This window comes from Dermacentor andersoni, chromosome 6 (genome assembly GCF_023375885.2).
Source record: "Dermacentor andersoni chromosome 6, qqDerAnde1_hic_scaffold, whole genome shotgun sequence".
Lineage (NCBI taxonomy): Eukaryota > Metazoa > Arthropoda > Arachnida > Ixodida > Ixodidae > Dermacentor > Dermacentor andersoni.
The window spans coordinates 75,262,009-75,284,379 of NC_092819.1; the positions used below are offsets into that span (position 1 = coordinate 75,262,009).

The 22,371-nt window shown below is 42.9% G+C and overlaps 2 protein-coding genes across 7 annotated transcripts in view; one reads left to right on the forward strand and one right to left on the reverse strand.

Moving 5' to 3' along the window:
- The first annotated feature begins 227 nt into the window (after positions 1–227).
- Positions 228–16,613, forward strand: LOC126522390 (uncharacterized). Of its 5 annotated transcripts, none has more exons than XR_011895200.1 (6): positions 233–771; positions 864–1,043; positions 1,364–1,490; positions 2,692–2,922; positions 4,282–4,620; positions 8,981–16,613. XR_011895200.1 is itself a non-coding variant. In XM_072288767.1 (5 exons), the coding sequence occupies exons 1-5, from the start codon at positions 524–526 to the stop codon at positions 4,291–4,293; spliced, it is 798 nt and encodes a 265-aa protein (XP_072144868.1). In that variant the 5' UTR covers positions 233–523; the 3' UTR covers positions 4,294–7,349. The 5 variants fall into 5 exon arrangements, 2 of the variants coding, with proteins under 2 accessions (XP_054922364.1, XP_072144868.1); XR_011895201.1 differs by having other exon boundaries at positions 14,755–16,613; XR_011895202.1 differs by having other exon boundaries at positions 16,038–16,613.
- LOC126522391 (DCC-interacting protein 13-alpha-like) overlaps positions 16,180–22,371 on the reverse strand; it is a 71,766-nt gene continuing 65,574 nt past the window's right edge. The window contains exon 21 of one of the 2 annotated variants that reach the window (XM_050171130.1): positions 16,180–21,855. In XM_050171130.1, the coding sequence (XP_050027087.1) occupies positions 21,709–21,855 (147 nt within the window). In that variant the 3' untranslated portion in view covers positions 16,180–21,708. Of the gene's footprint in view, positions 21,859–22,371 lie in introns of both variants that reach the window. The other variant, XM_050171129.1, reaches the window with a different exon arrangement.

Below are 22,371 nucleotides of genomic sequence, written 5' to 3' on the forward strand. Positions count from 1 at the left end.
TCTATCTGACTGCGTGGCTCCGGCTAATCCAGGCACGGTCATCCTCGACCGCAACGGCAACGCTGCGTTCGACCGCGGCAGTGCTTCTGTTCGACACGCTCTGTCGCTGCCGGCCGGCGCATCCGGCACGCGCGGGGCGTGGCCGTGGCATTCAGAAGGCGACGGTGGCGCCATCTGGATTTTCAATAAATATGGCTCAGCGCCGGAGCCCTCATAGTTACTTACTCTATGGGAGCCCTCCTTGGATCCTCTCTTCGCAGTGCAGCTCACGTGCATAGCATTTGCCGCCAGTGTTTCCCGGGAAGCGTGAGAAGCAGTCAGGGATCTTTGAATGCTATTACGTTCCACTCTGAAAGCAAAGCTTAGGCGTCCTCCAATATTATTTTTTTCAGGCGGTGACGGCCAACGTTACACTGGTAACGTTGGTGGCGGCTATAGGGGGCTCAATCGTGGGCTGCAGCTATAATGTTTCTAGCCTCTGTACTGCAGCTGCAGCAGCTTTGAGCTGTACAAGTGGCGCCACATGCGACGCAGAGCGCCACTAATCAGTCGTTGCCAAGCGCGTGCGGGCGACTGCATGATGGCACGAAAGAACGGTGCAGAATCGCGGTCAAGCAAGAGTGGAACTGTTTACTGTTGCGTGTACGGCTGCCACAACAGCTACCGAAACACCGCCGGTAAGCTCCCACGGATAAAATTTTATGGATTTCCTTGGAAGTCGTACGAGAAGGAACGACGGGAGCGCTGGGTCCTAGCCGTACGACGGGCGAGGTAAACAAAGACGCTCTTCATGTTTTTTAGTGCTTTTTTTTATTGTCACTGGAAATTTGCTCATCGCGATCATGAACTCTGCCTTTCTTTAGGCCCGAAGGAGGCCTTTGGCAACCTGTGAAGAATCGAACCCGTATATGCAGTGCCCACTTCGTCGGCAACGAGAGAAGCTCGATAGACCAACACCCTGCCTACGTTCCGACGATTTTTCCTGCGTGCTATGGGAAAGGCGATGACGTGGCACCAACAACGAAGCTTGAAAGATTTCAGCTGTGAGTAAGAATGTTCTGAGGCTACATTTATAATCCTGATTTTCATTACGGTATTCTTTGCTTTTTTGGGGGCTTTCTTCGTTACCTCGTCGCCGTCATCACGCTAAGCACGCGCACTGCGTCATTGGTCCTAAACTAGGGGGGAGAATTAAAGGACAAGCATGCGTGATAGCCGCATTCCGACGTAGTAAAAAAAAAAGGGGGGGGGGGGACCCTGCTTGAGCTATGCGGGGAAGCTCATTTTGTTTGCATAGTGAATGTGCCAGGCATGCTTACGCTGCAGTATCTCATTGCATACCATGTATCTTTGACCATGCTAGACTGGAGCTGCGTGGGTCAGCAGCTGTGGGAGGGCCACCCATACACACCGCAACATCCGGTGAAGCTTTGCCGCAGGAGGAGTTGCTTCCTGGTATTGCTCAGAAGCCGATTGCCTTTGCATCTGTGGTAAACTCCTTGTATTTCTTTAATATGGGCTTTAGGGGGAGGGGGGGGTACCTTGATTGCAGTTACTTTACGACTTATTAATGCAACACATAAAACCATACAGCCCTGAGACAAGGCTAATGGTGCGATTTTCTACCATGATAATTGAATGTACGGTATGTGCAAAATATATTATTCTAACATTTCACAGATACCAGTTATACCTTAAGCAGTCACACTTATAAAATATTAACTTGTCGAGCTAGATAGTAAAAGTTATGTTAGCAACGTGAGTGAAAAACTGTCATGTTTCCGATGAAAAGGTGACAAGCTTAGTGCAAGTAAAATTGTCTCTCGCCTTGAGTTCATGTCCTTATACCATTGTGCTATGTAAACCAGGCTAGTGCTATTATTTCACTTGCAGCAATTGTGCCAATGTAAGGAAATACGAGGTTCGCTATGCCAGTACACAGAAGTAACAGACCTGACTACCATAAGTGTGAGGGTTTAAGATAATTCTTAGTAATAAAAAGTGCGCCTGTACTTACAACTTCACATACAAAGTGCATTCCACTAGAAGCTAGTGAATGTGATGCGAGATGTTAATGAGTGGCATGAAAACAGTTCATAGTCCAAAAAAACTTGATTGCTTCAACTTCTCTTCAAGGATATACCAAACGAATGCTTATGCATGGTGAAAATATAAGACAGATGTTCCTGTTGAAAAAAAGTTCACTTTTCAATATTCCTAGATAGGCTTGCTTGAAGCACAATGTTTGTGCTCACTTCATATAAAAGTACATTCGTGGTAAGGTTATACTATATAACAATTCTTTTTCCTGAAAGCTTCCACTCAGCACAATATGTAGGGACCAAACAACTTCCTGCATGCTTTCTGTTTCTTTATTACTCAAATCACTGTACTGACTGCTTGAGTGCTTACTGCTTTGATTATTTCATCACATTTGGAGTGTAATTGAAGCCATCAAAAACCTTCGGGGCATGAATTGAGTAATGCAGCCATTATAGTGTTTGCACTTGTACTCGTGTGGTGAGTAGGGTTGTTTACAGTGGAAGCATGATTTCAGCTTTGTGTCTGCATATACGTTTTAACTGACTTGCTTTCTCTCTCATCTTTATTTTCAAAACTTTAAACCACAATTCTCTACATATTAATAAAGTAACAATTAAAACGTAATAATTACCTGTTTGATACTTCCAGATGACTCAAACAGAAGAAGATAAAAGCAGTGGTTGTTGCAGCCTGTTCCTTTCTGTGTCATCAGGAGGCTCGGCGTGTACGCAAGTGCGCCATTCAAACACCATTGATGCAGCTGTACAGGCAGTGCCAACCACTTTGATGACAAGCACTGGATCAGAAGAGTGCGGTTGCGTGTCCCTTGGTTACGACTCTCTCATTGAGCGCAGACATGCCTTCAGGGAACTTTGTGGTGTTAGTACTGATGTTTGCGTTGCTGATGTTCGTACTTTCGTCCATAAATGTTTGGCAGGTCGATGTACCAATTTCGCAGAAGCTCGTGATTTTCTTGATCAAACTGAAGCTTGGCATATCATTCACAAGCCTCGTAGTGCTTTTTGGTTTTCACCGCACAGCAGTAAGCCGCATATATATATATACATATATATATACATACATATATATATATATATTTGTTTTATTGGTCAACTTGCTAACTGTGATGAAGGAGTGGATACTTGATCCTTCTCTTTCTGTTGTTCAGGTGTCAATGAAAGCTAGTTTCAAGTTGCACTATCCTCGCTGCCGCTATATTATAGACTGCACGGAAATTCAAACTGAAGAGCTACCTACTGTAGAACTAAAAAGGGCACTGTTTTCACTCTATAAAGGTTGCTATACTTTGGAGTTCTTGATAGGAATTCCGCCAAATGGTGTTGTGACATTTGTATCAGATGCCTACGGTGGCCGCACATCCGTGGCTGCGCATTCAATAAAGGCAAAATGCAAAATTGCTTGTGTGCCATAGTTTGGCGGCACGTTAAAGAGCTCGAGTGGCACGTGGTAATGAGGAGCTCGCCACTACTGCATTCCTCGTAACCCATTGTGCAGTTTCGGGTAGTTATCGTTAATTTCAAATTCTTTCGTTCAGCACTTCAGTTGATGAGGTTTGTTACTTTTAAAAGAAGAGGTTAAAATTTGCCGACTACATGGAGCAAATCCCTTTTATTTCGCCCATCAAAACTTCAACAGATACAATTATTCAAAATGGAGTTTGTGCAGCGCAAGCATGCAGGAAATAAAGAATCACAGACGATGTAAGCGGGTGCTACATTGTTATGGCTACATGGTTTGTGCTGCCTTATGGCCTGTATGTTTACTGCACTAACTCATTTTTTCAAGAAAATGTACCTACTAGCCCATGAACGAATTATTTTAGATACAGAGCTTAAATAGTTGTTCATGGTGCAGAGTTGCGACTTCGTAAATTTTGTTCTTCAATTTATTTTATACCTTTTTCAACACTTCTTTAATAACTCTGAAGTACTAAACCAGATTCTGCTTCCAACAATTGGTACAGTCAGCTTTCTCTTTGAAATGCAACACATTTTATCTAAAAGGATCCAAGGTGGTAGCATTTCTGCGTGTCATAAGTTGTGGTGTGTGGTAGCACTGAACTTAGTCATAAGGAGCCAGCCTGGTGGGATTATATTTCTATCGTGTATCTGTAATGTTTTTTTTGGCCAGTTGTAACAGTACGTCATTATTTTGTGTTGTTAGGGTTGCTTTTCAGCGACCGAACTTAAGGGGGCATTTTCGATGCATTTTTTACAGAAGCATGCCTGACTCAGAGAAGGCGCAAGGACGACAACAGCAATTGCGCAACAGCAATAGCGAAAATAAGGGACCTCTGCCGTACATCTTCGAATAATTTTTTGGTGATGATACCTTAATATCAGAGGACAGGCTGCATAATGTTGGTACAGACAACTAAAATTATCCAAGCCAGTCTAAAGAGAGAGCATGGAGGAACTTGAGGCAGCCAATCGAGGACGGACGAAATTTCAAGAACAGATGCTAGGCGACAAGGAAGATCACGAAGAAGAGTATCGGAAAATTTACAATCCCCTCTGCTGTGGGCACTGCAGTTACAGCACATTCATAAACGGAACGGTAAGTGTGCAAAATGTGCTTCCCACGGGAGGCAACAGAGAGGCTAAGAACGTTTGTCGTGAAAGTAGATTTGAACTTGGATCCAAACAATACAGAGTTCCCGCAATCTCTCTTCACACTCGAGACACGAGCATCCCCTACGTCCATACCATCTGTGACTGCAGGTGGAGCAACGGAAGCTGCTGATGTGTTACATTCAGTGGCTTTTGTTTGAGGACTAAACTGCTTGTCTATTTGGTCTACAAATGCCACAGCATGGTATTTCTTCCATCTTATCAGCTATTTGTATGGCCAGCTCCAAATTCTGGAATACTTCAAAGTGGGAGCAGCAGACTGGCGTCGTGACTATTGAGCTGAAGTTGTAGGACAATACAGCGGTTCAGAACTATGTATTCAGCATGCCTACAAGAACATGACCAAGCAAAAGCCAGGAAATGTACAAAAAGACAAGTGGAAGAATCCTTCTGCAATTGGCTCTGGGAAAACCCAGTATCGCCGTTAACTAGCATTGTCTCCACTCCAAAATAGCTCATCGATCCCCACTTTAGATTTATCATGCTCTATGATAAATGCTTGCAGAGAGCTATTGAAGTTTTTAATGATCAGATGTGTATTTAAAAACACACAGCCACTCTTTGATGCTCCCCACAGCGCCTTGGCTGCCTACTACATGAGTGTGGAGTTGCTCACCTAATTCGTGCCATGCTTGAACTCTTAAACCTTGAATTTGATGAAAATCAAGTAGGAATTTGTGACTTTGTAAAACAATTTGTGTGGTCTCACTGAGAAACGTGCACAAGAAGAATTGCATGGAAGCTTTGTCAGCTGGCCCCTGAGTGTTGGAAATGACTTCTTTTTCGGGAGAGGGGGGGGGGGTCAGGGGCATGCTGGTTTTTCCTTTTGTATTAGTCAAGAAACTATCTGCAACTTTAACCACTTTTCAAACTTTCTGCTCAGAGATATGGTCGGCCGCCGCGTACTAGTGTGGAACGAACCCAACTGTGAGTTGTCTGCTTTCACATGGTCAAGAAGATCTTTGGGGGTGACGTGGACTCTACGGCTGTCAAGTACTCACGAAACCAGATCATCTCGAGAACGCCTGTCATTGATGTCTCTAACAATGAGGTTTTTTACGACGAAGCGTTCAATTGCTGCAGTATCGCTACGAGTAGAAGGATTGCCCCTTGCTCCAACATCGTGACAAGAAGGTGCACCCCATGGCCCTGGTGACGCTGTATTACACATTCGTACTCAATGCCAACTATACGGGGAGATCATATATAAGTTTTTTTAATTTTGGCATAAATTCTAGTCCTTGAGCTGGATTATTCAGAGGCGGATGTTATTTGCATGAGAAATTGAAACGCATATTAAACTAGCTCAAAAATCACTAACTCGCATATTAATTACTTTATGGTACATATCGCAATTTACTAATTGTAGCTGCTGAGTTTGCCAGACGAATCCACTTGGAATGAATTTCCAGAATGACATCAGTTCAGAGACGTGTGCCATCAAACTCGCCATAAAAATGCACTGTTGTTCCACCTACTTCTTTAACAAAATGCTCTATAAGTATTGAAGCACAAAAGTAACTGGAATGTCCATGTATTTTGTCCCACAGTTTGGGAAATAGCTTGAAACTGGGGTCATTCTGGAGATTCGGTTCAAGTGGCTACAGCTTGCAAACCCACCGGCTACAATTCGTGAATTGCAATATATGTCGTAAAGTAATAAGTTAATTAGCAATTTTTGTTAATTAGTTTAATCTGTGTTTCGATTTCTCATGCTAGCAATGTCTCCTTCTTTGAGTAATCCAGCTCAAGAATGATGCTATCTGCCAGAGGAAATTCCGCAAAACTTCAATATGACTACCCTATATAGGGGACATAAAAAAGGAGGACTTGCTTATGCCTACGTGGATGAATGCGAAAGCGTTGTCACCACCGCGCAATGCCTATGCTCATTTAGTTGTCGTAATTTAACTTCACCTTAATTAATATCCAAGGTCGTGAGTTCGATTCCCACTGAGGAAATTCCGTAAAACTTAAATATGACTACCTTATATAGGGACACCATAAAAAAGGGGCCTTTGCTTATGCCTACGTGGATGAATGCGAAAGCGTTGTCACCACCGTGCAATGCCTATGCTCATTCAGTCGTCGTAATTTAACTTCACCTTAATTAATATCCAAGGTCGTGAGTTCGATTCCCACTAAATGTTGAGGACTTGGCTCCCAACAATAGTCGTAGGTTAAATTTCTTTAACTAACTCAACCTTAACTCTGCCTTCATTACATTCACCTTATCACCAAAAGTCGTGGGTTCGAGTGCCTTAATTCTATCTCAATTAATTGTGCCTTAATTAACTTTGCCTTAATTGACGTCATCAACTGCCTCTATTGGCTCATGTGGACCATTTGGACTTTTTGGACCATCATTGGTCTTGACAATGCCAGATTTTCTACCTCGTGAGCCATATAATGCTTTCGCATTATAAATTAACTTTCATCCTGAGTACTTGGTCAATGCTCTGCATTTTCTGATGGTGACAACTGCAACACACACAAATTTAATTGAAATTAGGTAGCGTTGGGTTCCAGGTTAAATAGATGCGTCTGAAATTTGCGTAACAAGGAAATTCAATTAACATAATACACTGCTGTAGCTGCTGTACCTTTAAGGAAACCTTTGTAAATCTATGCAAATATGAGTTCTCACACCTTCTGGCTTACTGCCCAATGTCTACCCAAGGTGCATTGAAATGATTCATTACATTCAGTGCGCTTCGTCCATTTCCATCTGTCTGACCTCTCTTGCACTCTTATTCGATTTAACCCTTGTTGTACTCGAGGTCTTGTGCACACATTAAGGAATTACCCGAAACCAACCTCAAGACTGCAAGTGCTTTACTATATCCATTGTAGTTCCTTCATGGTGCAGTTCCTTCACTTTTCAAATTTTTAACACCTGAGCTTGGTGGTACTTCCACACTCTCTCCCATAATGGATGCTCATTCCTGTATGCTGCTCTGTACAGAGTAGAGTACGCTCTACTCTGTACAATTCGCCTGTTCCTCCTTCGTACTGACATTGTCGCTCCCCCACCAATACCATTGTGGAACTATTTTACAGTCTTGCATAAAAGTTGGTGCATCAGAGCCCAGAAATTGAATGCAATCCATTCACTCTATACTCATGCAGAATTACTCTTGCAATGCAGTTTTTCTGTTCTTCATTGGACAAAGGCTAGAAAACTGGCAAATATGTGCATGCCATTCGAGAGGTTGAACTGGTAAACACAAGCTAGAGAGACCCAGCTGCAGTGTTGGTTCATAAACTAGACAGTTGGCATGCCTGCAGCTACAGAATGTGGAGATGCAGGCAGGTCGCCTATTTGAGTCACCTTCTTGCACCAAGCGGAAACTGAAAGCATTCCCAGTAGGGTGATCTACCGTTCTAGCTCAACTCTGTGCTTCTCTGATCTTACTTTAGATGGTGGCCTGTGACACCTTTCGTTGCAACAGCTACTTTATTTGCTTTAACCCGCTGTTCCCATTTTTCACCCCACTAGTCATGCTTGATCACACCTAGAGTAGATGATGTAATGACCAGAGTGCGACTCACGAACTGTGTTGTCCTTTGGAGTGATAGGTTAAGTTTGTGCTCAGCCGTATGTGTAATTTAGAATATTTGTACTTTGTACTCATATTTGTTGTCTGTTTTGTTGATTGTACCCACTCCTGCATGGGCCTGAAGCAGGCCTGCAGTATCTGTAAATAAAACGAATGAGACAGTGTGAAGCACTGAGAGTGAAGCTTGCAACTAATGTAAGCGTACATAGCTGTATAATATACAAACTCTCAGGTTTTGATCTGCACATTTCTGTAGCAATGGCTTTCGTATTGTAATACTACATGTCTCGTAGAACTTTCATTACTTCGTGGACCTTCTGGCATAGCTAAAGATTTTCACTACCTGTTCTGCGCATGTCCAGCTTTTCAATCGACCAAGTTCCTGGCTGGCGTTTTCCGTATACATAACCGGTGCTGGAATTTCCAATGATGATAACCACCACAGCTTTGTGTCACAGTCATCATTGTCAATTGCATTGGAACTCCAAGTAAAGTGCTCATGCCAGCCATGAAGCAGAATAGTAGCTCAACAAGTGCTTCAAAACAGTTTTTGAGAGGCACATATTTAGATAAGGCTGTCCGAGCTTATGTGCAGTGCATAAGACTTGAGCAATTTTGTTTTCTCGCTCGCCAATCGACTAGTTGGAAAAGCAGCACTCTGCGGTGACAAGCGACTCTCTAGTGATGCCTTTCACATGATGAAACATATGCAGCATTGAATCGCAGGAGAACAAATTGCTACAGCATCCTTTCAAAAACATTCACGATCAAGTTGGTGTGCCACCACTGGCTTTATTTAAGTTGTACTGCGTGCATGCTGTCAGTGAATTGATGCTGCCCAATTAAAGTACAAAATTAGAGGATATCTCGAGTGTGTTCAGGAATTAGACATTGCCCTCCATGATGAACGTTGGGACTCCTATATTTCAAGAGGAAAGAATGCGAGCTGTAGTTTCAACTGCAGTTCCCTTGCGGAATCTGCAAAGTTCCAATGGTTGCTCGGCACTTGTGAAAGAGAACACAAAGGGGCTCATGGCTGTAATCATTCAGTTTTATTCCAAAGAAAGGCTCTTGTAGAAAGCCTCTAGGTACAAGAATGCACAACTAAGAGATTCGTATAAATACAGAAAAACACAGCTGAATACTACAAGCACCACAGAGTACACTTCCCTTCACTGAGGCACGTTCCAAACAGTGCAGGGCGAGGCCAGATGCATTTAAAGCACAGTGCATAGCTTACAGCACATCAATGACAGCTCGCATCCTGGCATGAAGCGACATCTGAAAGTACAAGACGCCAAACAACACATTGTTGCAAGCATTGCACATGGGGCGCAATTTTTCCTTGCGTGGGCGCGCAGATGCTTGCAGTCTAGTAAACCGTGGCAAAGTGGCCATAGGAGCTTAGCCATCAAATGAACTGTGTGCATTGACATGAGCACACTGGCTGTTCCAAAACAGTGTTTCACACTGTTTAGCGCCTTTTCACAATTGGTATTACTCGTATATATTGACTTATAATTCACTTCAATAGTGCATGTAGCGCTCTTACGCAATGACATACAAGTTCTGTGAATCGCATTCGAGGAAGGTCCAAACAGAATTCTAATGAAATCTAACAGACTCTGAATAACGATGAATATGAATGGTGAAGGAGACAATAAAAGAACATAACAGCATTTGTTTCTTTGGCAGTTAGAAAACAATACTGTCTGTATAGGCTCACGTAAGTGTCCTTGTCCGACAACTTTCTTGTTGAGGTGATAAGTTTCTGAGTAAGAGCAATGCAGGATCAGTAAACACATGGTGGTATGACAAGAGCCTTATAAAAATACAGTTAGTACATAATTGATTCCTAGCCTTCAGGCTGTTTGTTATTGTGTTAGTTGTGTGTTATTGAAGCAGGCATTATCTGTGTTTATCCGTTGTAGACAGTACAAAAATGGAAAGAGGGATAGAAGAAGGAAACGCCTTGACAAGACCTTACATTGGACTAAAGGAAGGGAGCAAAAAAAAATAGCTTGATTTACAATTTAAGCCACCAAACGGGGTGGCAACAGTCCCTCACGTGCAACTCGGAGTGGTAATTTAGCTTCCGAACATAGCCACAGAATAGAATTGGGAAAGGCAGCCAAACATGTGCAGGGCTGGGATTTGGTAGCGACGCCTTTACCGATGCTATTCCTTTTGCACTTTGTTAGTTGTCAGAGTGACGCTCAGCCCCCATTATCAATGGGAGCGGGTGGTTGTGAACGGTGCATAGTAAGTATTGTCATGGAATTAAGCAGAAGGAATACAATCATGGCTCTGCAGTCCAAAAAGGCAGCAGCATGAAGCAATAACAAACAGAAGTAATCATGTTGAAGGAAACCCGCCGTGATTGCTCGGTGGCTATGGTGTCGGGCTACTGAGCACGAGGTTGCGGGATCGAATCCCGGCCACGGCGGCCGTGTTTCGATGGGGGCGAAATGTGAAAACACCCGTGTACTTAGATTTAGGTGCACGTTAAAGAACCCCAGGTGGTCGAAATTTCCGGAGTCCTCCACTACGGCGTGCCCCATAATCAGAAAGTGGTTTTGGCATGTTAAACCCTATAATTTAATTTAATGTTGGAGGAATGTCATAAGAAATAGACCTTGCAATAGTACTTCAAGACTGAGAACACCACGGCGTGAGTGCGATGCCATTCAACGAATATACGCCTGCACAAATTTGTGAAAAGGACCTACCAATAATGGAGATATAAAGAGTGCAACATTTACCTTTCCCATTCCTCCTCAACATGTTACCCTTAGCTGGTTCACTGCCAAGAGCAATGCCCTGCTTATTGCTCTGTTCTCACATTTTCTTTTTTCCACAGTGCACTTAAGTTGGTTACCTTAAGTGCACTGTGGAAAAGGACCTTATGTGCACTGTGGAAAAGGCTGATTCAAGGTTGACACCTGACAAAGCTGCCAGAGAGTGACAAAGGAACGGTGACAGGCCGAAGGAGGGGTGGGGATGTACATGTCTACAGCCTCAGTTTCCCTGTTTGCAAGAAGACTGGAGGAGTGCGCATGCGTCCGCGATCTTTTGCTCAGTGCATGGTCACAAAGTATTGACTGATGACTGGCATTTGTGGGCTGTTGTCCGCTATTCAAGACATCATAGGTAAATGATAATAGAGGGGTCCTTGAAAGCCTCGGGCGAGAGTGAGCAATCTCTTACGCGATGCGAGATTGTGGGCCTCCTGCTGCATGCAGCAGAATATTGGGCTGGCATGTTCATGGATTCACTGTCTACAGGATGCGAAACTTATTGAACTTATTGTGTTCGAAATGTGTTGCAGGAACCACAGCTGTCAATGTGCGTTTTCTAAGAATCTTTACTGAAGACTTTTTACAACAGGATGTTCTACTTTTGCACATCTAAAGCAACAGCAGCGCATGCAATCGAAGCCAAAACAGGCGCTGTGCAGAGGTGCTTCGTGGATGATATAGTTGCACATAGGTCAAGCCTTTATTAATGTCCAGTTCCCCACAACTACTGCCCTCAAGAAGCATATTCTTTTTGGCCAGTCGGTGAAGCATATCTGATGACAATCAGGTGCAAAAGCACTAGACCAAAGGAAGACGTACATGACAAATGCTTCCTGTATGTCTTGTCCTCTAAATCTTCCTATGGTCCTGGGCTGTTGGGCTTCATTGGTGTGAAGCTACTGATGCTTTGGGTCACTACTATTGGTTGTGAGCAGAGGATCCTGGTTCTTGAAAAGTTAAGAAGGCTAGGATGTATGTGAAGAATGACTTCTAAAATAATTTTTATTGTCAGCATTGCATGAAAACATTACCTGAAAACTAATTATGCTGTGGGGTGTCCCATGATTGTTAAACCTTAGGCAAGTTGTTTTGCATAACTATTCATTGGTTTTAAGCACACAGTGGCCATGAAGGATGGCGCAGTAGACAGCCCTGGATCAACTTAGACTTCTTGGAGTTCACTAAACATGTGCAAAGGCTTAGGAACAAGACCTGCCAGCACAACCATTTAACCTAACAACGTAGGTTTCAGTTGAAACATTAGCGGACTTCAGCAGAACACAAATTTTATGTGGAATGTGCCTTCATCAACGTTAACTGTAACTTCCCACATTGATAATGGCAATGTGGGATACTGAGGACATTTTTACATGCTGCTAGAAACGATGCAAGACACTGCAGTTTCAGAGAAAGACAACATTCAGGAAAGAAAAAAAAAAATCTTGTGCACACCAATATTGAAAGATCTAACAAGTGCAAGAGTATACACAAACAAAACTATAGAATACCTTGAATCAAAATTTAGAAGCCTAAAACTGGATAAGGTGGCGAACAGCAAAACTTCCATATGCTCCAAGCCTGCAGTTGCAGTGATGTCAAAAGTAGGGTGTGTCACTGTGCTTACGTATGAAGAGTCGGGGGAACTTGGGATGGGGGGGGGTTGTTGTTTGGCTGGTAACAATCATATAGGGACAACAGACACCTAGCTCTTCTAGGCTTCGGTGACTGCTGGCCTTACAGTACATTGCAATTACTATTACTACTTGACGTGTGTGTGCAACCGTGCTTACAAACTGTTTAATACCAGTGTCAACTCAACACTTTTGATAATTGGTGGATTCCACTGCCACCATACGGCTGTGTTCAGTGGCCACTAAAGAAAGCCTGTTACACAAGCCTGTTGACAAACAACCTTTTCCCATCTACTTATACTAGCAAACACAACTTATACTAGCAAATAAAAGCATGCATCACTGCATAAGTATTTTCCTTCCACAATGGCCAAATTGCCACAGTATTTCATTTAAATTCCTAGGCATTACATGCCAAAACCACATTGTGGGATACGCCCCGTAGTGGAGGACCGTGAATTAATTTCGGCCACCCGAGGTTCTTTAACCTGCACCTAAATCTACGTACACAGGACTGACTGCTCGCAAGCTACAATTGTACTACTCTGTGAGCTTTGCTGTGAGTTCGGTGAGCACAAGAATGAAAGTGCTTTGAAAAGCTCCGAGAAAACTTCGGAAAACCCATAAAAAGAGAAATTGAAGCAACGTCATTTGCTGCCAGCAACATTAACTTGTATGCACTGCTTGCTGTCAAATCATAAACTAAACATCATGGAGCTACATCTTTGGAAGGAAGGTAGACTACCTGAGAACACCTTGAGCTGGCAACCGCTCTTCTGAGACAAAATAGGCCAACCCTTCAACCCCCCAAAATAATTAATGAAAAATGTACCAAATTTACTCCCCCCCCTTTTTTTTAAATGTAGCCATGGATATTTCTGTCATTCTGATTCTGCAAATATATTACTCGATTCTTTTTACTTGACTACATGTTTTTCCAGACTTCTACAGCCCTCCAATGCTGAAAGTTTAAGCCAAAGGCAATTATCGACCGTAACTCGTTTTTGGGGGTGGGAGCAGCACAACATTGGGCTGAATGAGTGAAACTCGTCATTGGCGATATTGGTACAAACTCCCATGACAGTACAGCTTGGGATTGGGGGTTAAAGCATTAAGGTATGTAAGTAGAGCGGTGCAGTTGCCCTGTCCACAGCAGGATATTACCGCCCCCCTTGATAACCACTTGTGCTCCTTCAGATGTTGCCAACATCTTTTGTCAACAGCTGGCCCTAATTAGACAACGAAAGTTATGTGTGGCAACCTAATTTTCTAGAAAGGACACAAACGGTGCCCTATTTAATGCTCATCTCCTATGCTGAAGAATTTATGGCTTTGTATCAGATAGCTCGTTTTTCTTTTTGGCAATAAAAAAAAACTGGAGTAGGCTTAAGCTTTGCCTTTAAGAGTGGTACGTGATAGCATTGAAAGATCCCTGATTTCTTTTTACGCTTCCTGCCAACTGCAGCGTATGTAACTGTGGAAACGCTCGCGGCAAATGCTAAGCACAAAGGCTTTTCTGGTAGAAATGCGGCCTCTTGCACGGGCAGCCATGCGGCGGAGGTGAGCACCATCTGGAGGTGTTGCAAGGAACCATGCATGCTGCTCCATGGCCTCCAAGATATTCGCACGCAAATGGCGCACGCCGTGGCCAGTCTATGAATGGTAGAAATGCTAGAAAAGGGGTTTGAGTGTTCACATAACAGAATTATGTTCTCTCGTACTATACTCAAACTGAAATCCGATGCTATCATGTCTGTAGGTTGTGTGCAAGTCGTACTTTACAATTTTTCGACATATTTTAGCGTGAGAAATTCAATTAGTTCAGTAACTTCCTTACGCCACATGAAGGGCCTGGGTATGTGTGGTTCTAAAATCTTTGTCAAAACGACGTGTCACCGTCAGATTTTCTGCGACACGAGGCCTTTAACACTACCGTGTTAAAGGAAAAAAAAAAAAAAAGCTGTCTCTTTTTGGATACCTCTGTGGTGTGTATTGTATGACTGTGCACACTGAACTGTTTGTTCACGTGAGCAACATGTCTTGTTCATATCAGATTGTTTTCATTTTTCAGGGCATTACCAGCTGGTTGCAACTGCCGATGCCATCATATCGTGCAACCTGTTGAAAACTTGCAACAATGCAGGAAATACCTGCTACCTCAACATTACACCACCATATGCTCTATCAATGGCTTTTCTTGGGAACTTATTCAGAATGTTTCATAACTGCAGCATCGAGGGGGGCCTAGAGGCAGATGCAGGACAGATGCAATCCTCGGACCTTTCTTGTATTGTTCAGTGGTACCAATGTGCAAAGTCGGGGTGACCACAAGTGCAAAGGAATATCCTAGGAGTGTCGAGGAGGGTTGAGTGGCACAAGCCAGGATGCATGATTTAGTTAAAAATGGGATTCAGCTTGTGGTCGTCTTCTTGGACTTCTTGAGCCAAATTAGTGGCTACAAGGTCGTTGTTGCCAGAATTTGAGCTGGCTCGGTGATTCAAGATGCATTGGTGCATGTGTGGGGGGGGGGGGGGGGTGATTATGAAGTCATCCTAACAGTGTCTGGCCCTGTGAACACTGTGGTGAAGATGGCTGCTGGTCCAGCCATGCACCGGGCGTGTTATAAGTGTGTACAAGGTCAGTTTCCATGTAAACATAACCACAACAGCAATGGTGCTACAAGGTCTACACTACTGCATGCAACAGTTGCGACTCATTAGATAGCCCAGTCATATATGATCATTGGCACTTAACATTGTCATAACTGTAGCAGCTGCAAGTTCACAAGGGCACTTTTACACACCTGATGTTTGCCGAGAAGTTCAGAACATGCACAGACAGGAGGTAGAGGATAGGTGGACTAGCTTGAGCATGTATATAGGGAAAACAGGAAGTGCAAAACAGCGGGATCACTCGGATTTTCTGTGGATTATTCAAGACTTTCAGAATACTGCAATTTTGTCTTGGCATATGCAGCAAGAAACCATAAAAATTCTTGACACCTACATCAGGCATGGTGGTGTTAAAACATACTGTGTTAAACAGCCACAAGTTGTGCTATCTGAAAAATGAAATTAGACACCTCCAGTACATGTGCTATACTTGAAGCACATGGCCTGACAATTCTGCTGAAGATGCTGCTGTCATTGTTAATATTTCTTATTTTCTGTTGATGCTCCTGGTTTTTCTTGCCTGTCCCGATTGTTTTACACCTCTTCAGTCAACTTTTGTGGAGAGTAAGGACATGTTCATTTTCTTGTCCATGTTGCTTTGCACTTCCCGTTTACCAATGTGATACAAAGCACTTCGGTAATATATTTGTGTGTGTACATGGGCGCACACTTTCGTTTTCAGGTATTTTGCAGTTTGAGAAACCTACCCCATACAGTGATCTGAAGCCTACTGCTATGTAAAGCGAGACTGTTTTTTTTTTTCCAAGCACCATGCTGGAATTGCTTAACAAGTACGTGAGCTATTGGAATAAAGATGGCGTATCTTATATAATATTTGTTTAATTCACTTTCTTACACACACAGTATTTCAGTGGTGCAGCATGGCACAACCAAGAAAGCATAGCAATGCCAATGCCCGACTTCTCTGGTTGCACTATTCACATGTGGTGAGGAGCAAGTGAGCAGAAGTAACAGGCAAAATAAATCAAGTTACAGCCAGATGGTATTTCAAGACGATTCGCGCACTCTTTGTCACTTTTCCAAGACAATGGCTGTGGTTGTCATGCACCTCATCAATATGTGTTATAATCGTAAACATTACATTTTACTTTGCTCCTTTCAAGATGTCCTAAAATCAGCCTGTCTTGTCGCATACATGTGAATACGGTATTTCGTGGCATTGAATTAAAAAAAACATTTACCAGGACATTTTTTGCAGGCTTGTTCGTGAATGCCCCACGCGGTAAGAGGACCTGCATGACATCTAAAACCTGATCTTCACCACAGTTTAATTTGGTCAGAGTAAGAAGGGGAGAAGCTGCAAATAAATGGTCACACTGTCTGAGCAAGAGAGCACCATCGTTATTAGCAGCAGCTTAATTGTGTTCACTGCAGAACAAAGGCTCCCCCACAGCCGTCTACTTATTCCCATCCTGTGCTTACTGCACGCCAACTATATTACACTGAACTGCATGAACTTGTCACTCCATCTGATCCTCTTTCATGTCTGCATTTGACAGACAATTGCATTCAAGGAGGACACCCTTCTCTTGGCATCCACTGCGCTGCCCTAACATGCTGTTAATTGCTAGCTCTATGCATTGCATGCCCTTGCTGACACCCATTTAATTCTCTTATCTTCAGCAAGAACAATGTGAACACGTGTTTCTCCTTCACAAGCGAGGTTTGATAAAGGTCACTCACTCAGCAGTTTATAATAAGGAATACAAACACAGATAGCCAGCAGTTAGCTTTTTTTTTTTTCCCAAGTATATATTTACATGCAAGCAGGCCTTGCCTTTCTGTAGATATAATGTCAAAGCTATGGCACCATAAACACGCCAGAAAGCAAATTTTAGGGCTAATACACAACTACTAAGGACTCTAGTGCATTTTCTATATGCATAACACAAATGACATCAAACTCTGTTAAGTTCAGCTGCCTGCGATTAAATTGAGGCTATGTAATGCCATCTTCTGACAAACCCTGTCAAAACCAGAGGCAGCTTAACTCGTTACGTGCCGTACATTTGTTTTGCACATTGCGTTAACATCACAGTGGTGTCAAAAAAAGAAAGAGCTCACAACATGAACAAAACCAAGCAAAAGCAAGAGCCTCTTGTGGAGCTTATTGGATCCTTTATGTCCGTTTGAAAAGTGATGCCAAGTAAAATAAATGTCAAAAAACCAGAGAGGATATAATGGCGGAAGAACACTACCTTTTTCTAATAGAATGGAGCAAAATGTAACTGCAATCATGCTAGAGATCTTTAGCACCTTCGTTTATATGGTATGCAAGAGTTATACAATCCTTAAAACATACACAGAGGAACATTCAGGCCCAGTTCAGAGAGCTAAAAAAGAACGGCTGACCCATACCATATAACGAAATAATTAATTAAACAGTGTACCATATGCACACGTTGCAGATAGGCAAACACAAATTGCAGCACTTCTTATGTGTGGTTACTCAAAAAAGTGAAAAGTGGCATCACTTGTACAGTCTTTGTCAAAACTTTACGGACCAAGGAATCTCGGACAACATTTGGTTTTCCTAGAAGTATGCGACTGTAGCCAGTAAAACTGCGCACAACTGTGTTGTTTATATATACAATAGCACAGGCTGGAAATTTAACTACCAGGCTGTGAGACCAAGGTATTGAGATATTCAGTATTTAAAATTTTTTTTCAGATCTGGCGGTCCGTAAACTATTGAAGCCGACTACACTTGACCACAGCACAACATCGGCAAGCACACAGAGAACTCCCACGAAAATGATGACAGAGTTTTAGCACCTTGTAAAGTGGCATGCAAAGTGCAAATAAACAGAGGGGACTTGCAGTACTTGCATAGAATGCAAAGCCAGCTTTGTGTATTGCGAACTCTTGCTATTCTAGAAATTTAACATGAGAAACCATGTGCCCAAATGATGCCTGGCATGGATACATGCTGGTGCCCTTCAAAGTGATGGCAACATGTGTAACACCAATCATCAACTTACTGTGTTGAACTGTTGGACTCGCTGATCGACAGTAGATTGTAGCAGTAGTAGTGGTAGTAGCAATGGCTTTCACTTCATGTCATTTTGATTTGGTGAGAAAGTGTCAGCAGGGACTTTGCCCCACATTTTTTGTAGCATTCTCAATTACTGGTACTTCTAAACCTAATGGAGGACGTGTTGCTAGAGTGATGCCACTGAAAGGATGCATGAACAGTTTGCAGCTTTTTGCTGCTTTATACTATCTGGATATTTTTGGAACCTCTTGGCACTCAATGGCTGCAATTTTTGCAATATTATTGGCACTTCCAAGTGATGACTAGTGTTTCTTGCTTGAGCACCTTAAGGTTTCCTTCTGTTTTCAGTGGCCAGTAGATGGTGCTGTAAACTTTAATGGGTCTCTTCGTGCAGCACTGTATACATGTCACCGATAGAATTTGGGTTATGGGTAGCAAAACTTTTGTATGCAAGTCATACTAAGTGCCTTGCTGCTTTGCTTTCGTAAAGAAACTCTTTGACATGGGTATCATAAGACTTCTCTGTGTTACTCCGTACTGCATTGTGGTGAAGTATGAATTATTACGAATTAGCTTGCTTTACTGTAACCCTTATGTGGCACCACTGTGCATCCAATGAATAAACAGACTTAAGCCACAAAGCTACATCTGGGAACGAAGCATCCCAACATTGCACACATTGCTTCAAGGGACACTAGAGAGAAACACTACCAGTCTAAACTGATATTTAAAACCATATTTACACTAATTTTGCAGTAAGAGGCTGATTACTACAAGATAAAGTGAAGGTTAAACTTAATTTTATTGAATGATGTGCTGAAACAACGCCAGTGCTGGTGCATCATGTGTGGCATCACAGATTCAAATGTATTTGTTTCGTATTTAGGCCATTTTCAGTGCCATAAATGTAATCGAAACTTGCCAAGTTCAGTCCTTGACTCTCTTAAGATACAATGTGGTCCGTTATTTCCAATAAAAGATTAAATAGGCCAGATCAGGTGCCACGAAAAATCCATGATGTCACTTCAAGCTGGTGTCAAAACTTCAAGGCTATGTCACCACCCATCTTCATTTCTGCATCTGTGGTAGCTTATCAAGCCACTCTTATCAAGCCACTCTTCACTATAACAGCGGCACTTCTGGCGTTGTAGAAGCGTAATTTACTAGTACAGCTAAACTTGTTTTTCTCGTAAGTGCCTATTTAGGGTGAAAATAAGAGCGAAAAAAAAAGCACTCTGGCTTGATGCAAACTTGTTTGCATTTCAATTCGTGCTAATAAAAGTTTGCGGGCTACTCGACAACGTAGAAGGTACACTGGTAAATCTCGGTGATCGACTCGAAGCTGCTTTTTATCCGGCTCTGCAGATCGGAACACACATTCGTCTGGATGACTCGGTGCAAGGTGATGCGTTCCTCTTGTTGGTAGATTCGAGGAGACTCGTTTAGAATGTGCCAGCTAAATGCACCACCCCTGCGCTGACCTGACTAGAAAAACATGCCTTTCTCATCTCAGTGCTGAGGAAAGCTGCTCCTACTCAACCACTGGAAGTTTGCACTATGGCAATGGTGCATATATATTTCTTTCCTTGGAGATCCCAATGAAGCACACTGTGATGGCTGGCATGTGCATTTTTTCACACCTGCTCCATGCTTATTTATGAAGACTCTGTTACAGCTTGTGTGTGTTTCTGTCAGGCGTGGCTGCGCACAAAGCTTTTTTTTTGGAATATGAAAACTGCAAGAGTGCTCGAATACTTTGCAACGTTGGTGTCCAGCCCGAAGAGAGGAGGTGTGTTCTGAAGGACATCTGTTCGTAAGTAACACAACCCTGAATGGCAAGATGCAAGCCACATGCGTGAACCATATTTTTGAGCTTTCTCTACAGGTTCTGCATTCCGAAAACTTTTGCGGCTAGCTGTACGTGCCAGCGCATGTACATTGCATGAGATGGCTGGAGAGGATTCTTCAGGCCACACGGAAGCGTCTCAGTGAGCTTATAGAACTTATCTTAAGCAGATGTAATTGGTGTTCACAAGTTCGTGGTGTCACAAAGACTCGCAAGTGACTCGATGATACATAATGTAGTGTACATGGCATAAAACACCTACTTGCAAATGTTGCAGTTACCTTTCTTCACACTGTGCAGCTTATTTTCAGCACAAGTAACAGTTGGCATTCATAGTTTACAGGGCATACATTTAGCGAAAATGCTGTATTCTTGCCAAGTTCTTGCTTGCGACCCAGTATTGTGTTGGTTGTGCATGCAACTGCCAATCTAAATTACAGGCTGCATGCCCAGGCTGAGGAGACTGTCAGATTCTTCAGATATTTTGCGTCTCCTTAACTTTTGATGCTGACTGCAAAAAGTCTTTGCCAAAGGTATAAAGCCACGGTGCATGTGATCAGGCCCGTCAAGACCAACTTCTGAAGCTCTCTAGCTATCACGAATATGACCACATTTGGCATAGCAGTACAACTCTTTTATGCCTGCTATGCATGTGACTGGGCACGAGGCGGCTGAATCCCTGTGGCGTTCACCCCCCACTGGTTACTACTCTCTTGGGGTTTGGTGTGCCCTTTGTGCTCAGAATCACTGAAGCAAGTCTTGTCAACAGTGCAGTGGCTTCAAAACTTTTGACAGTGACTGTGTATGCAAAATCAGTGAACATAAATAGACTTTTTAAACAGAGTCCTACAGTAATATTCTTGCCCCTGCACTTCCCAGCCAGCTTCCATGCCATTACAATTACAGGCAAAATATAGGATTGACAGCAGGAACATGCTATAATGGCACACTGACGAGACTTCCTTAAAATTATTACCATGTGTTTTAGGGCTTACATTCACTTTCAAAATTTAGTTTCGATCTCGTAAGATGAAATCTACATTTTGTTACCTTCTAACCATTGAGTCTGCCTAATACACACATGCTCACAAAAATGGTTCCACGGCACCTTTATCGAAACAGTTCATGAAACCATTCTGTGGTATCTTTAGTTAACACAATCACGAGGTAATCTAACAACAACAACAAAAAATGCACCAGACATTTAGCCATGTCACCACATCACATTGGAGGACAATTTCATGTCGACCTCCTCGGGAAACGTCCACTGTTGACAACTTTTACTGAGCTTGCGCAGCTGATCAACATAAGAGGTCGCTCTGCATGGCCAACAGAAATGAGTGTTTCCAGCTTGAAAGCTGTGCACACTGTCCAGTGTAGACGGGCAACCTAACAAAGACTGGCAAGGACGCCCAGTCACTCAAAGCTAATTTAAATTGGCAGTCCAAAGAAACCAACAAAACGAGAAACTGCTCAAGAATGCGCGTGTGGTCAGGTTGCCTTGACGTCACCCATCTCTAAAGGTACAGTTGTCGCGCCTTCTCCTGTAGTAGCACCCAACTCAACTTTCTTGGTGGTAGAAGGAAAAAGGGCGTTTTCATCTGCCGAGAGCTTCAGTTTCTGTAGGAGCTCCTCGTTCTGCTAAAGAATATAGTGAAAAAAAAAAGAAGATAAGGTGATGGAAGGCGTAAGGCTTTAGACACGCTCTGGCCTTCTTGTACACAGCAGATATCTTTTACAGCACTGCGCTGTGCAAGAAATCTCGAAATTACATGTGCAAACCACCTGCACTGTAAAGTGGCCTATGTGCAAGGAAGTTACAAAAATATATTCTGCAGTGGCAGCCCCTGCATCTTCTAAAAAGCAGAGGTGAAGCCAGCGCTTGCCTCTACTTCACGTTTGAATGACAGCCACACCAGCTGGAGCCTGCTCACAGGTTAAGTGCCTTTGTTCTGCTCATGCAAATGCTAAGCTAATTGGAAAATAGAAGACTGTTGTTTCTAAGTAAAGTATTACCTTTGGCTGAGTACTGATATCATAATGCCCATGAAATTTGCAAAGATATTCAAGTTTAATTCTAAAACCTGTGACACGAAAACATTGTGTAGGATCCGTAAAAGAGACACCCACTCACCTGCCCCCCTCCCCCTAGTG

Excerpts from the sequence above, each read along its gene's own strand:
- LOC126522390 (XM_055066389.2), top strand. The coding sequence starts at position 524 with ATGCGACGCAGAGCGCCACTAATCAGTCGTTGCCAAGCGCGTGCGGGC. Across the intron at positions 772-863 it reads CTAGCCGTACGACGGGCGAG|GCCCGAAGGAGGCCTTTGGC; the intron begins GTAAACAAAGAC and ends GCCTTTCTTTAG. Across the intron at positions 1,044-1,363 it reads AAGCTTGAAAGATTTCAGCT|ACTGGAGCTGCGTGGGTCAG; the intron begins GTGAGTAAGAAT and ends TGACCATGCTAG.